This window comes from Pelodiscus sinensis, chromosome 1 (genome assembly GCF_049634645.1).
Source record: "Pelodiscus sinensis isolate JC-2024 chromosome 1, ASM4963464v1, whole genome shotgun sequence".
Taxonomy (NCBI): Eukaryota; Metazoa; Chordata; order Testudines; family Trionychidae; genus Pelodiscus; species Pelodiscus sinensis.
This window is the reverse complement of record NC_134711.1, coordinates 108,908,133-108,923,427: the sequence shown is the minus strand read 5'-3', so window position 1 is coordinate 108,923,427 and position 15,295 is coordinate 108,908,133. Positions and strand designations below refer to the sequence as shown.

Here is a 15,295-nt window from a genome sequence, read left to right as displayed (position 1 = left end):
CATCCTATTACAAGATAAGGAGTTGTTTGTTCACAAGTGAGGGGAAACTCAAACCTGACAGATCAGTGCAACACCATTTTCCTTCAGCCGTTTACAGGATGCCTGCAATTGGCCCATCACGCCTGTCAGGCATATAGGGAACCACAGAAATCAATGTAATGAACTGTCACCAACACAGTACCAGTCTCTTCTTAGGTTACAATCTGTAGATGGAAGTGGAGGAATTGACTGGGCATTGCACTGTCAGTGTCAGGAGAAAGTCCTCTTAGAAGAGACATTCAGACTACCATGGGAGATGAAGACATGAGGGGACCAAGGTTAAACCTTCTGAGAATAGTATGTAGGCCAGGAAATACCTAAAAGGTAGGTAGTTTGGGCAATTGGCAATCCACTTTAAAGAAAGGCTGGATATATATGAGGTTAAGATGCTGTGTTATCTAAAGCAGACAATGATAACTGTAGTGCAAGTCTGCTAATGCCACAGCTTGTACCAAAAGTCCCATCAGATAACAGCTTTCTAAACTGGCATTGTCTTCTTTAGTAAGTTTATTTCTTCCCTGTCCTGTGCTCTCAAGGCTATGCATGCCAGAGGGAAATCATTAAGTAATAGATCTTCAAAGCTCCATTCACATTTGTAATACATTTTCTGACCTGATGTGGAGATATTAGTAGTAGTAAGGAGACTTCCAGTGGCTTTTGGTGCATTTTGCAAATTTCCCACTGATTCCAAAGAGCTTAAATTCTAGCCCATCTCCAGGGGCAGCGGATATAACAGGCAGGCAAAGACACAGCCTTCCCAAACTGCCATCTTGACCCCACCCAGACTCCACCCCTAGAACACCTACTGTAGGCATATTGGGGACAGTGTGTTGCTGCCCCCGAGAGCCCACCCGTCCTGTGATCCAGGGCCAGGGAGGCTGAGGTTGTGTGTCACTCTCCCATCCTGTGGTGCTGGGGGGAGGGGGAAAGAGGGCTGGGTCCCATGGCAGGGGCTGACTCCCATGGGGGGGGGCAGGGCCTTAGTAGGAGTGGCAGGGTTGGGGGTGGGGCTGGGGCTTGCCTCCCCTAGCCTTGCCTTTACCCACCATCCACGCCCCTCTCCAAGAGAACCTAGATGAAGTGCTGAGTCCTGCAGGTTTGATCATCTTTTCTGTGGCCAGATCTTTATGGCATTTCTCATTTTTCTTTTTCTTCAGCCCATTTATACCTTGCTTGCTGCAGTGAAGTGGCTGATGAGTGATTTCCTCATGTGAGTACCACAGTTTGGGAGGCTCACACCAACAAGGGAGAGATCTAAGACAAGTACAAGCATAGGCTCCTTGTTAAGACGTGACTACAGTAGAACTTCAGAGTTACAGACGACTCAGGAAAGGAGGTTGTTTGTAACGCTGAACAAAACATGATGGTCATTCTTTCAAAAGTTTACAACTGAACATTGACTTAATACAGCTTTGAAATTTTACTGTGCAGAAGAAAAATGCTTTAGTAGTTTATGGTTCACACAGCAATGTACTTTATTTGCTTTTTTGTTTGGTCTCACCTGCTTCCTGATTAAGTACTTCTGGTTCCAAATGAGTGCATCACTGACTAGTCTGTTTGTAACTCTGGTGTTTATATCTCTGAGGCTCTGCTGTATAGACATTTTGGTGACATTCATCACCATAGTATCTGAGAAAATCCCCACAATCCTGTGAGATACAAAAGTAACATTCCCATTTTGCAGACTGGGAAGCAGGGGCACAGAGTGCTCGTGTGATTTGCCCAAGGTCATCACAGTGCAAAGTCTGTGGCAGAACCAGAAATAGCATCTGGATCTCCCAATTTCCAGAGCTGTTCCTTTAACCACTAGACCATCCATCCTTTTTCAGAGCTGACTAGGATCAGTTGAGAGCAACTGTTAGTTGAAAAGAGGTAAACAAAGAAGAAATTAGTCTGTTCAAATAAGGATCCTAGGAACATGCTAGAGACTATACCCTGTGTTTCCTGCTCATGGTGCAGTATACAGAGCAGGGCTGGGGAGTTAAACAGGAGTACTGGTGTCAGCTTCCCCTCAGATTGAGAGGAAGTTCAGCTCTACATCTGGATTCTACGTCCAATGGTTGCAGCTTAGCTCAGTCTTAACATTGGTCTCACACTGAGACACTGAATCTTAAACACCGTTGAACTTTGGCAAAAATCCAGAATCCAAGGCTCCAAGCCCATCTTTAGTACAAATTAGTTCACCAGGCACACTCCGCAGCTGTCAGGGTTTGCACAGTACCTGCTTCTGTCACAGTGATCGATCCTTAAGCCACAGCTGGTTCTCAGGGTGACAGTCATTTCTCATCCTCAAAAGCCACACAGCTGAAGAATATTAACTGAGGGCCTGCCTACACTGTCCTTTAGGACTAAGACACAGTTAGCCATTCCAGAATGACCAAATCAGAGAGGCCAAGGGTGTGCTGAAAAACTGAAGAAGGATTCAGGGCTTCGGTTGCAAGAAAATGCATATGGCACCTTTTAGGACTTGGTCTCTTTAGGCCTGGGCAGTGCATGTCACCATCTCTGTGACTCCTTTATCAACATGGGCTACTGTAAAATGACCTCTCCTCTTGCTCTTTTGTCAGGTTTCTTTTGGAGTTCAATATTTGTGGCTTCTGGCACTCAGAGAACTTGGCAGATGGTAAGTAGGCCGGGGTACAGCCACCCCCAGAGCACCCAAATGGTAGAGCACCACTCGAGGAAGGAGCTACAACGAGAAGTGTTCCGCCGTGCCACGGCAACACTCCAACTCTGGAATTTAGTTTCCAGGACCTATTACCACCATGTTGAAGATCTGCTGAAGCTCCAAAGCTGAAAAGCTCTCAGCATAAAGTTCCTGTTTCAGTGCCTGGGGCAACCATGACATTATCACGTGACATGAGAGTAGTTTCTTCCCCAATAAGTTTTCCTCACATTGGGCTAATTGAATATATAAGTCAGCTGTGGTGCATACTCTGTTGGAAGACTCCCTTGGGTTCTATGGAATTTGATAGCCAACACAGTAAATTGTCTAGGATGGTTTTAAAAAGCCGCTATCATTTGTCATTTCCTACTATATTCTACAGGGTACCTATCAGTCAAGATAATGAAAACAACATTGCACAATAGCAGAACACAACACCTCACTAGGGGCTGGAAGGATCTGTATGAATTAGGTTGTATTATAATGTGAATTCTTCACTAGTCATTCATAGGTAAAGCCTGCTTTTGTTGAAGACAATGGCCAAACCCCAAAGTCCACTGTGAGAGTTGGCCTTCTATTGCTCTGCATTTCCCACTATTCTGAAGCACTTGATCTTATACTAATAAGGCAAAATTCATCCCTGTTCACAGAGTCAGGACGAGGCCTAGGCACCATCTAAGTTCCATGTAAGTCCTCAAAATAAAGATTAACTGGGCCTTCTGTGGTGAGAGGACTTGTGTAGGCTTTCTGAACAAGCGTGAACCTCATGCCAAATACATAGCATGATAAATGACATGGGTCCCCCCGAAGGTGTGATATTTCCTTCAAGATCACATAGGTTCTCAGAAGTTGTGTGGTTCAGGGGAGATTAGGTTGCGAAATCCATTCATGCAAAAGAGTGTCCTTGTTAGAAGATACAAGAAGTGAGTGACAGATTTGGTTCTGTGTGTCCATCCCTATTTGTTACTTTAAATGGATGTGTTTTGTTTTAGTCATTACTATCTTTGTGCTGGGGAAGGAGAGGATCTGGTCCCTGTACTATTCATCATCACTTCCTTCTCTGCTTTCTTTCATTTTCCCCCTCGCGCCATCCATGACTTCCCCATGTGACTTCATACCTACACTGTGATGCCATCTTGTGTGACCATCTTCATTATGTGACTCGACTAGCCAAAGCCGTCTTTCATCATTGTAAGTAGACTCATAATGAACCATTTGAGTTTCATAGGAATGGAAAGTGAAGGGCCACAAAGCCAGAATCCTTGAACTGGGAAGGAACAAGCAAACCATTCCTTTTCCCCCCAGGACAGTCCTGAATTTGCAGTGAGGTTTCAGAGTTATGCTGGTAGCGGTGCCTAACTGTAATCCTGTGCATAGCCAATAGATGGTGATAGAGGTGCTGTTATTTGTTCAGTTTGCTGAGGTGTTGCAATGGGTTAGGTTAGTGACAAGTGAATAAAAGGAGGAAAATACTCATTTATTTGGTGATTGACCAGACAAAGCCTAGCCAATTATTACTACAACACTGAGAAATGGCACCTCTGACTCTATAATATCAGCAAGCATGAAAGATCCTTTGACTAATTAGACCTTGTAGGCCACTTGGTGAACCAGCTATCACTGTCTCTCCCTTTCCAGGAGCTATGCAGGAAAAGGAACAAATCATAACCCACTCCTTCAGAAGAAAACAAACCACACAGTTTTATGTACTTCAAATATTAACAAGCTACATAGGTTTTCCTTCCACAACATCTTGGCTTACCTCCTCCTCACTAAGGCTGTGTCCAGACTACATGCCTCTGTCGTCAGAGGCATGTAGATTAGCCACATAGGCAAAGGTAAATGAAGCCACGATTTAAATGATCGCGGCTTCATTTACATTTACATGGCTGCCGCGCTGAGCCGACAAACAGCTGATCAGCTGTTTGTCCGCTCAGCGCGCTAGTCTGGACGCTCCCCTGCCGACATCAAAGCCCTTTGTCGGCAGCCCCGTTATTCCCCGTTATTCCCTGATCAGCTGTTTGTCCGCTCAGCGCGCTAGTCTGGACGCTCCCCTGCCGACATCAAAGCCCTTTGTCGGCAGCCCCATTATTCCCCGTTATTCCCTGATCAGCTGTTTGTCGGCTCAGCGCGGCAGCCATGTAAATGTAAATGAAGCCGCGATCATTTAAATCGTGGCTTCATTTACCTTTGCCAAAACAACAAATCTACATGGCTCCGTTGACGGAGCCATGTAGTTTAGACGTACCCTAATAGTGCTACAGTAATGCAGTATTTCTTTCATGCAGCCCATCTAGTATGTCTATTCAGGTTGGACCACCCTGGTGCAGTACCCTCCAGGTCCTGGATGAGGGACTTTTCTGAACCAGAGGAGGTCATTTCTGGCCCTCCTGCTGCCAGCCCTCCCCTGCCCTGGCCCCCCATTGGGCTTCCCAGCTCTTCCCCACAGCCCAGCTGAGCCACACACCAGCTCCTGCCCCCTCCCCAGTCCAGCTGAGCCATGTGCCGGCTCCCAGCCCAGCTGAACCTCTTGGGCTTCCCAGCTCCCCTCCTCCACCCGCAGCCCAGCTGAGCCATGCATCACCCTTCCCCACATACTACTGGGCTCTTCCCACCCCCAGCAGCATGCCAAGGACACTGATCCTGGAACATCCATAGTTCTTCTGGACTACGGATGTTGCCAGACCAGAGAGTTCCGGTTTATAGAGGTGCAACCTATACTCTAGTTCTTAAATCAATTCTTGCAGGCCCCTTAAAAATCCCTCCAGATTAGATTGCACTTTCATGCAAAGGAGCAGATCTGTATTCGAGAAGTGGCAAAAAGAGATGCTTGCTTCCACAGATTTCCCATTACACTCAACATCCATTCCATTGTCTTGTAACTCAATGGATCTGGGGCTTCGAGTTCTCTGGGAAATTTAGGTATCTAGGTATTCAAAAACGTATACTAGTACCCATCACTGTAGAATCTATAGTCTTCAATCATTAAAACTGAAAATATGTTCAGAACAAAGCTATGGCACCAAAAGGATTAGTTCTAGAATTCCATGGCAGAAAAAAAAATAGATGTTGATGATATGAAGATGTTTAAGGCAGGCGCTTTACAAAATTATCAAGCAGCTTCTGTTCTCTGTATTTGGGACAAGTTCTGAACTCATTTACATCAATGTGAGTCTAGAATAACCACACTGACCTCAGTGCAGTTACTCATGACTTGCACCGGTGAATATGAATTCCCAGGCTAGGTCATGTAGTCCATAACAAGAAGCTATGGGTTCTTTGTTCTTCAGATGGATTTGTTGCCAGCTGCCTGACAAAGTCTTTCTGGAAGTGAGGCTGCCAATAACGACAGGGAGAAATTAACATGCACTTTAGTATCAAATTTGCAATTTGTCAAATCCCCTGAGTTTACACAAACCTCTGACCACCGTACTAATAGTTTTTAGCATTGCTTTGCTGTCCAGCATGGAGTTTCTCAAAGAAGCTGAAGCACTTTCCAGGTTTAATGTATGTGATACATATATTTATCCTACGTCTTGTATTTCACACAGATGTAGATAAATTCACTGCTGGAAGCTAAACCAATATAAAGTTTTAAACTGTTTTGAGTGTGTCCACAAAGGAGTTTGCATTGGTTTAATTCAATCAGTTTAAATGCACCTTTACCTTTAGATAAACCACTGCAACTTTGTGTAAGACAAGGTGAGTGAGGTAATATCTTTTATCGATCAACTTCTGTTGGTGAAAGAGTCAAGCTTTGTGTAGCTCATACGCTTGACTCTCAAACCAACAGAATAAAAGACATTACCTCACCCATCTTTTCTCTCCCCTATCATGGGACTAACAGGGCTACAGCAGTGCTGCAAGCAACTCTGCAGGGAGACTAGGCCTTAGGACAACACAAAGCTGACACTGGTGGTGTGCTCAAATGGGACTGATTTCTCTTTCTAAGACAACTAAGGCCTGAGCCTCAGCTGATTTGGGTTAGCACAGCTCCAAGGCAGTTACCCCACCTGAGGGCCAGGCCCTATCTTCCCATTTCACAGGTCTGTCCCTTGAGGGCATAATGTTCAAAGCTAAGAGCTGGAGTCTTCCCTCCTTTACAGCATTTTGACGCTGGTATAACTCCATTGACTTTTAATGATGTTTCAGCTGTAAAATTGATTTAACTCCAACTCTGCCATCCGGATGTGGCTACCTGATTTGTTGCTGAGCGCTATTCTGAGATGGAGAACCATTGTAGGTTGTATCCCTTGCTAGAGTAAAGGCAAATACTGTTATTTGTTATAGCTGTATATATCTAATACTTTGAAATTTACTGTGATACTTGCCTCCATAATACTGTACTGTACTGATTAGCATGCCCTTCCTTGTACTGAATAGAATCAAACTGCTCAGCTCTATATCACAGCCCTATATGATAGGTAATAGAGATTTCTCCATTGACACAAGTGGTAGGGGCCCTGCACTTCTGGAAGAGGGGGACTGACATTCTACCCCCCATTTGCAGAATGACATCATGCAGGAGCGGCCTGAGGCCGGCTGCGGCAGCTGGCGTCCCAGGCGGAAGGCGTGATCGGCGCCCCCACCTGCACAGCTGTCAATAGCCATGACATCATCATCGGGCACCCGGGTGCCACGTGATGTCATCATCAGGTGCCCGGGCCAGTGGCACCTTAGGCGACTACCTAGTCTACCTAGGCTCACAGGCTACCCCTGACATCATGGGTGGCCATAGAATACAGCACAACCACCAAGATCTTCCCGGTTGCCCACAAAGTTGTTATAGCCTGAAGCAAGGAGTTCCACAGGTTAATGTAGGGAAATTCAAGGATGAGTGTACAGTAATCCTGAAATTTGAAATTAAGGTTCACTATTTACGCCATAAAGAAGTTGCCAAAGAATTAAAATAGGAATGTATTAGATTGTGCAGTGTATTTGGGGAATTCCAAGAAAAGAACAATTAGAGGCTCAAACTACAGCTATAGCCGGAGATCTATGACTGAGTGAAATGGCATTCATCATATGTGCTGTGAGTCTGTGCTTAAAGCATGGGAGTCAGAATCAAGATCTGGCATCTGGCCCTGGCTCTGTTTCAGCTGTCTATATGATCTTAAGCAAGTCACTTAATCTGTCTGTGCCCCTGTTCTCCATCTGTAACATGGGAATAACAATCCTGCCCTTCTCTCATTCTTTGTCTATCTTGTCTATTAGCTTGTTAGCTCTTTGGGGGCAAGAAAAGTCTCTTACTATGTTTGTACAGTGCTGAACACAGTGGGTCAGCTCTCCAGTCACTACAGTATAATAAAATTATTAATAATTCGTTCTCTGGGTACCTTCAAGACATGGCTGATGATTTTACCAAGTAAAAACTGTTTGTATTATTGTTAGCACCGCAGAGCCAATATATTTATGGAAAAATGAGATATCAATGCTCTGGCTTTGAGGCACAAGCTGCTCACTATCTGAGGTCAAAGAAATCCCCCTTCCCGCACCCCAAATAGCTATAGGAAAAAACAATTAAAGATTTACGAAAGCTTTTTAACCTCTCTCACAGACAGCCAGCATTGGCCTGTTAAAGACAGTCTACACCAGGCCTGGACAAAATATGGCCTGCCAAGCCACCAGATCCAGCCTGTGGATGCTGTGGGGAGCCTGAGGCAGGCTCTCCGCTTGCCTTGCCCCATCCACACACCTTTCAGAAACATGGCTGCAGGGCGGTTTTATCTTGAAAAACTGAGTCTCCGGAGGGCAGGGGGGATGCTTTAGGAGCTGTTCCTGCCCCCAGCACAATCCCATTGGCCAGAAACTGGCCAATGGGAGCTTCCTGTTTCAATAACAGGCAACCATGAAGCACAAGAGGCTCTAGAGCATATGGCTGCAGCCTGATGCCTGGCCCACTCCCACACAATGTTCCCTGTAAGCTGCAGGGCAGCACAGCTTCACAGGTGATTAATCAGCCCCGCCCAGTCAGAGACTCAAGAGCTCAGGAAGGCTGATTTAGAAATGGGCTGCTAGCTGGTAAGTCTCCTGGCCAAACTCTACCTCTGGCACCCCAGTCCCTTGTTTCTCCAACTCTTTGCCTCCCTCTCCTACACCCATATTACAGTCCCTTCCTGTCTTAGTTCACCCCCAATTCCCTGCCTCCAGTCATAATCCAACCCCCTGCACTGCAGTCCAGTGCCCCAGGTCACAACTGCCTCCTTCACCCCAACTCCCTCCCTTACCCCAAGCTCCCTTCTGCACTCAACCTCCATCCCAGACCCTGTTCCTCCATTAATATCATGGGAGAGTGTGGCCCTCAACCACTTTCCAAAATTTTGGAGTGCCCCCCTCCTACATCAAAAATTATTGCCCACTCTTGGTCTACACAAACAGATCTTTAGTCTAGAGCAATATGACAATCCGTACATTCTTAACCCTGAGAGTAGGTCAGAAGATGATTTCCTGCACAGCAACATGGCCTTATGGTGTTATTAGATTTGCCATGCTTCTCATCCAGGTGAGTTCACTCAGGCAAGAATAACAGTCTGTGCTACATACAGGGTTTTGTAATGCAGTGGATTAAATTAGGGGTAGGATTTTTTTTCTACCAAAATAGTAAAATCAATACACCCCCAACTGGGGACTCAGTTGTATCAGTCTAAAAGTACCTTATACTGATATTGCTTGTTCTCATTTGCTATGAGAATAGTTACATTGATATAAGGTACTGCTTTAACTGCATCCATACTAGAGGAACTGTAGCACTTTAATTATATGAGTATTATTTAAAATAGTGAATTGATAAGACCTAGTGTTACTTTATTGATGTAACCATAGAGTAATACCTAACACATTTCTTCTCCTACACTGGTTTTCCTGCACCACCTACTGGCCTTAAGTATCACTACATTTCATTTTTGTCAACATCTTTGCCTTTTTTTTTGCACCATCCACATTTTTCTTTCAATCCATTTCTCTCTCTCTCCATTCTCCAACCCTCATTTCTCACTGCATGCCTTTTATGCCGTCACAGCTCACAAGCATAAGAAACATGATATGCTGCAGCCATGTGACACTGAATACCCCGTCTTCGTGTATGAGACCACCATCAAAGAAACCAACGGGCTGATCGAGTGCAGAGACTGCCAAAAGTAAGAAATAAGTCTCTCATAGACCTCTACTCCTTCAGGACTTTACCCATAGACCTCTACTCCTTCTGGAACCTCACTGAAAGGGAACAGTCCCATGATACACTATGCCTGTTTGTCACCAGCATTTCCACAGCACCTCTCATGAGCTACAGAGCTCCCTGGCCACATTGTGAGTCATCAGAGGTAGGCAGAAAGGTCAGTCCGAACTCTTGGTTTTAAAATAAAACACAAAACAAAATCTCCTATTAATAGCTAGAGCTGGTTGGGAAATGGGCAAATACCACACACGCAAATCAATCATCTTCCCTGGACAGATTAGAGAGAGGAAAAAATTGTTTATTCAAAACTTTTACAAACATTTTCTGTTTAAAAAGCTTTCATTTTCAATAGTTTTCAGTTTTCCTTTTTTTCCCCCTATTTGCATTTGTTTCTCTCTCCCCCCCTTACATTTTTTCCACAGAAAAAGAGGGGCAAGGAAAAGAGGAGAAATAAAGGAAAAACTATAAGCCAAAGAAGGCAAAGAGTGGGTAAATTTATTATTTTCCAATTTCATCAAAAAGAGGAATTTTTTTAAAATGTGAAAGGTTCTAATTTTGAATAAAAGCCATTTTTCAGCAACTAAAATGTGACCAGCTCTTAATAACCCTTACATTATTAAAGCTGAAAGAATTATTAAAATGAGATTTTTTTTTTGCTCTTAGTGCTGGTGAGTTTCACATATTCATTTATAGTCAGCTTGCCTTTTGGGTTGCCATGCACTAGCCTAATGCTGCAGTCTTTGCCACCCACTCACTGCAGGGTTAACCCCCACCCCCCACCCCTTTTTAACATTTCTATTGATTTTAGGCTTTGCAAAATCTAATTTTTCACAGAACCCAAGTATGGATGCTAAATGGATCTAACGGATCCTAGGTAACTATAGACCGATTAGCCTAATATCAGGCTCAGGCAAAACAATGGCAAAGCTGACATGGAATTCAATTAATAAATAATTCAACAACAGGTATATAATTAATGCTAGTTGTCATGGGGGTTTTGAAAAATAGGTCTCGTCAACCATAAGTGCTGACTTCCCCTCTAGCCAGAGGATTCTCAGGCTCTCCTCTGCCCCTGGCCCTGCCCCTACCCCATTACACTGCTTCCCCTAAGCCCCGACCCACCTCTTCCCTGCCCCCTCCCCCTGAGCACACCCTGTCTCTGCTCCTCCTCCCTCCCAGAATACCCTGCACTCCATGCAACCACAATTTGCAGTAGGTGGGAGGCGCTGGGTGGGAGGGGAAGGAGTTGCTCAGAAGGGTCACTGGCGGACAAGAGGTGCTGGGAGGAAGGAAGCAACTTGGCTGCCGCTGGATGCTCAGCACCTGCTAATATTTCCCTGTGAGTGTAGGGTTGCCAGGTGTCTGGTTTTGAACTGGACAGTCCAGTATTTGAGCTCTCTGTTCCGGAAACAAATTGAGAAATTATAAATGTCTGGTATTTTCTACATAAGATGCAATGTAGATTGTGATGTAATGTCCAGTGTGTCCGGTATTTTTGTTGGTATGTGCGCCAGCCCCAGAGCAGTCACGGAGTTGACACCTCCGTTGTCATTTAAACCCGATTTCATTCTTTGAGGAGACTAAGTGTGGTTGAGAACAGTCACAGCGTAGCAGCAATAAGCTTCTTCAAGACATTTGACTTAGTCCCACATGACACTGATTAGCACTAGACAGTATCACTAGACTCCAGGTCAGGTTCCACAGGGACCAGTACTAGACCCAGGCCCACCAATGGCGGGTTGGGTGGGAAAGGGGACAACTGCCCCATGGCTCAGCGATTCAAAAGGGCTGCAGCCTCAAGCTCTCTAACTCGCCACCGGAGCACTGCACACTCTGGGAAGTGCTGAGGGCTGCCTGCAGGAGGCTAGTCCTAACCTCGCCCCTTCTGCCCGAGGCCCTCTTCCTTCCAGGGCACAGAGCCAGCCCCTCCCCAACCCACACCTTGCCCAAGGGCCCCCTGAGTAGGCCCAGTGATACGCACCATTTTTATCAAAGAGCTGGAAGTAAACATAAAATCGTGGCTAATAAAACTTGCAGGTGACTCTGATGGCAGAGCGTGAAATAACGATAAGGACAATGAAGTCATGTGGAGCCACCTGGAACACTCAGCAACCTGGGTCCACGCACACACAAGTCTTTTCAATACAGACAAAGGCAATGTTATGTATCTAGGGCCAAGGCCTGCAGGCCGTGACTACAGAATGGGGTAAATGCTAGAAAGCAGTGACTAAAAAACAATGTAGGGAGCTTCACAGGGGACAAGCAGCTCAAGGGGAGCTCCCAGTGCAATCATGAGGGGAAAGAGCTAGTGTGGTCCTTGGATATGTGTATAGGGTGGCCAGTTTTCTAACTGCACACAACTGAACTCTGCTTACCCTGCCCTCTCCCCGCTTGCACATGGCCCTGCCCATTCTCTGAGGCACCACCCCCTTCCTCAGTCACCCACTTTCCCCCATACTCACTCACTGTCACTGGGCGGGGGCAGGGTGTGGGAGTACACTGGGGGGTAAGGACTGCAGCTGGGGGGAGGCTTTGGGGGGCAGAAGAGAGCAGTTGGGGGGAGGGAATTCCATGCTGGGGCAGCAAGTTGGGGTAAGGGCTCTGATTGGGGATGCAGGCTCTGGGGATGGTGGCAGGGGATGAGGGATTTGGGGTGTAGGTGAAAGCTCTGTACTTGGACCAAGGGGTTTAGGGTGTGGGGGCAGGCTCAGGGCGGAGGCAGGAGGTTGGGGTGCAAGTGGGGATGCAGGGCTTGGGAGGGATTAGTGTGCGGGGCAGGGGTCTGACCTGAGGCAGGGGAGCGCGATGCAGGCGGGCGTTCTTGGTGTGGGCTCCAGCCAGGCGGTGCTTGTATCACTCAGCCGCCAGTCAGCAGCGTAGCAGGGCTAAAGCAGGCTTCCTGCCCAGTCTGGTTCCACACTGCTCCTGGAAGCAGATGGCATGTCCAGCCACCTAGGCAAACGTGTGGCCAGGCAACTCTGCATACTGCCTGTGCCCACGGGACACCGCCTTCGCTGCTTCCCTGGCCTGTGGTGGAAGGCATATTAAGAACCAATGAATGTAAACTGAGGCCAGACAAATTCATCTTAGAAACAAGGCAAAAGTTTTTGACAGACAATTAGCTATTGGAACAAACTACCGAGAGAAGTGACTGGGTTTTTCAGCTCCTTGTGTTAGGGCTAAAGCACATCAAGACCACCTGCCTTTCTGGAAGATGTGCTTTAGTCAGTCACAAATACTGGTTATTGGGTTCAATACAAGTGTAACTGGGTGGCATTTAAAAGATCTCTGATATAGGAGGAGGATCAGATTAGATGGTCTAACTCAGGGGTCTCCAACCTTTTTAAGCACTAGATCACTTTTTTAATTTGTCAGTCCAGGATCACCTCAAATACCCCTGCTCCACCCCTTTGCTAAGACCCTGCCTTCCTCATTCTGTGAAGATGGGGTACAGGAGACAGTGACAGAGTGAAATCAGCACCCCCTTGCCTCTGTCTCCCCCACCCTGCACAACACACAGGAGGCTCCCAAGGGCAGCACTGAGGCTCCGGGCAGGAACAGCAGGGCAGTGCGAGGAGGGGCAGCTGAAGTGCAGGCCCTTGACAGCCTCCCAGCCAAACTGGTCAGGATCACCTGTCAGAGGCTCCAAGATCACCCGGTAGATCCTGATCGACTGGTTGGTGACTGCTGGTCTAACTGGTCCCTTACAGTCTATGAACTTCTGAAATGCACAGACTGGGAAGCATACATAGAGCTACTCTTTATTAGAATAAAGATTTAGGGCTAATCTGTGGGTTTACAGCTAGGTGTGGAAGATAGGAGAGGGAACCGTGACCTACTTCCTGCTTCCTCCTACCAGTGACAAATCAAACTTCCAACCTCGTGGGTGAATTGCAAACACGGAGTGTGAGCTTCCAGGGCCCGGTAGCCTTTACAGGAGTATAAAGCGGAGTGAGAGGCACATTCAACTTCTCCCTTACAGTTATACTCATCCATATGTACACTGACAGGGACCAGCAGCCTATACATAGATTAGAAGCCACCCACAGAAAATGCAAGGCCAGTGAAGTAATTGGTCCCACTTCTGTTGGTGAGCAAGACAAGCTTTCAAGCCATACAGAGCTCTTTTTCAGGTCTGGGAAAAGTATGCAGAGCCTCACAGTAAAATGCAAGGTGAGACGGATTGGTTAGCATAACCAGTTAGCACAAATAAGGGACCATTCAAAGTACAGTGGCGCATTAACATCTCTACAGTCATAGGACAAAAAGAAGGGGTTAGTGAGTTACAGATTGTTGAAATAAAGCACAAATCCAGTGTCTCTGTTCAGTCCATGATTTTTAATGTCTAACACAATTATGAATTTAAGCTCCCAAGTTTGTCTTTTGAAAGTTATTCAGATTTTCTTTTAGGATGGGGCCTTAGTGAAAAAAGTCTCAGAGGGGAAGCCATTTTAGTCTAATTTTAGAAATAACGAGTAGCCCAGTGGCACCTTAGAGACTAACAAAAATATATATAGTAGCATGAGCTTTGGTGAACAAAACCCACTTCCTCAGCTGAGCTTGAGTGGAGAGAAAAACGCTTTGTGAAAAGCATTCACTTACAGTTGACAGGATGCTTTGCTCTTATTTTCCTCCAGGAGCTCATTCCAAAGTGTAGTCTAGTTTCACTCACAGTTGTTGTGGGGGCAGTTAGTGCACTGGATGAGGTGCAGCAGGTGTAATGATAGGCACGTGTAGGATCCATGGTTCTAGAAAGATTTGTGATTGATCATTGTAGACCTATCTCCATTGCTACAGGTTTGCATGATGTTCTGGCAGGGTCTGGATGCTGCTTTGAGTTGGTGCATCCTGGCCTGTGGGGAACTTGCAGTGTGGTATTGTGTGGCAATGATAGGAAAATAAGAGTGTCTTCATTTTCTCATCATCTGAAGCATCTGCCTCCATTCAGCAGGGTTTACAGCTTACAGAACTCTCACCTCCCTCAAACTCCCAGCAGAGGGCAGCAGAGCACTATGGCTCACGCTTGCTTCCACTGACTACCAGAACTCAGAGAAGAATGGGGTTGTTCATGTGCGTTTGTTTGTGTTTTTGTTTGGGAGACTGAAAAAAAATGTGTCACGTCAAACAAAATAGCTTGAGTCCCTTTGACATTAAGTTTTTTCTATTTGATGTGGCCTATTTGGGGTGTTTTTTACATCTTGGGGTGTTTATTACATCCTGTTTGGGGGTGATTTTTTTTTAAAAAAATTGGTAAATCTAAATCTAATATTGTCAGATGGGTAGCCATGTTAGTCTGTAATTAAAAAAAAACTTAAAATAATGAATCGTCTTGCAGCAACCTTAGAGACTAACAAAACATATAGGCTACAGCTACACTGTAGCCTTCTTCAGGAAAAGCTTATGCAAATGAGGAAAAA

At 45.9% G+C, this 15,295-nt stretch overlaps 1 protein-coding gene across 1 annotated transcript in view; it reads left to right on the top strand.

Moving 5' to 3' along the window:
• Positions 1–15,295, top strand: part of CACNA2D4 (calcium voltage-gated channel auxiliary subunit alpha2delta 4) — a 169,428-nt gene that overhangs the window by 150,126 nt on the left and 4,007 nt on the right. Inside the window, exons 33-36 of the mRNA XM_075941238.1 lie at positions 1,197–1,249; positions 2,607–2,662; positions 3,875–3,895; positions 9,723–9,840. Coding sequence (XP_075797353.1) covers positions 1,197–1,249; positions 2,607–2,662; positions 3,875–3,895; positions 9,723–9,840 — 248 coding nt within the window. The remainder of the gene's footprint in view (positions 1–1,196; positions 1,250–2,606; positions 2,663–3,874; positions 3,896–9,722; positions 9,841–15,295) is intronic.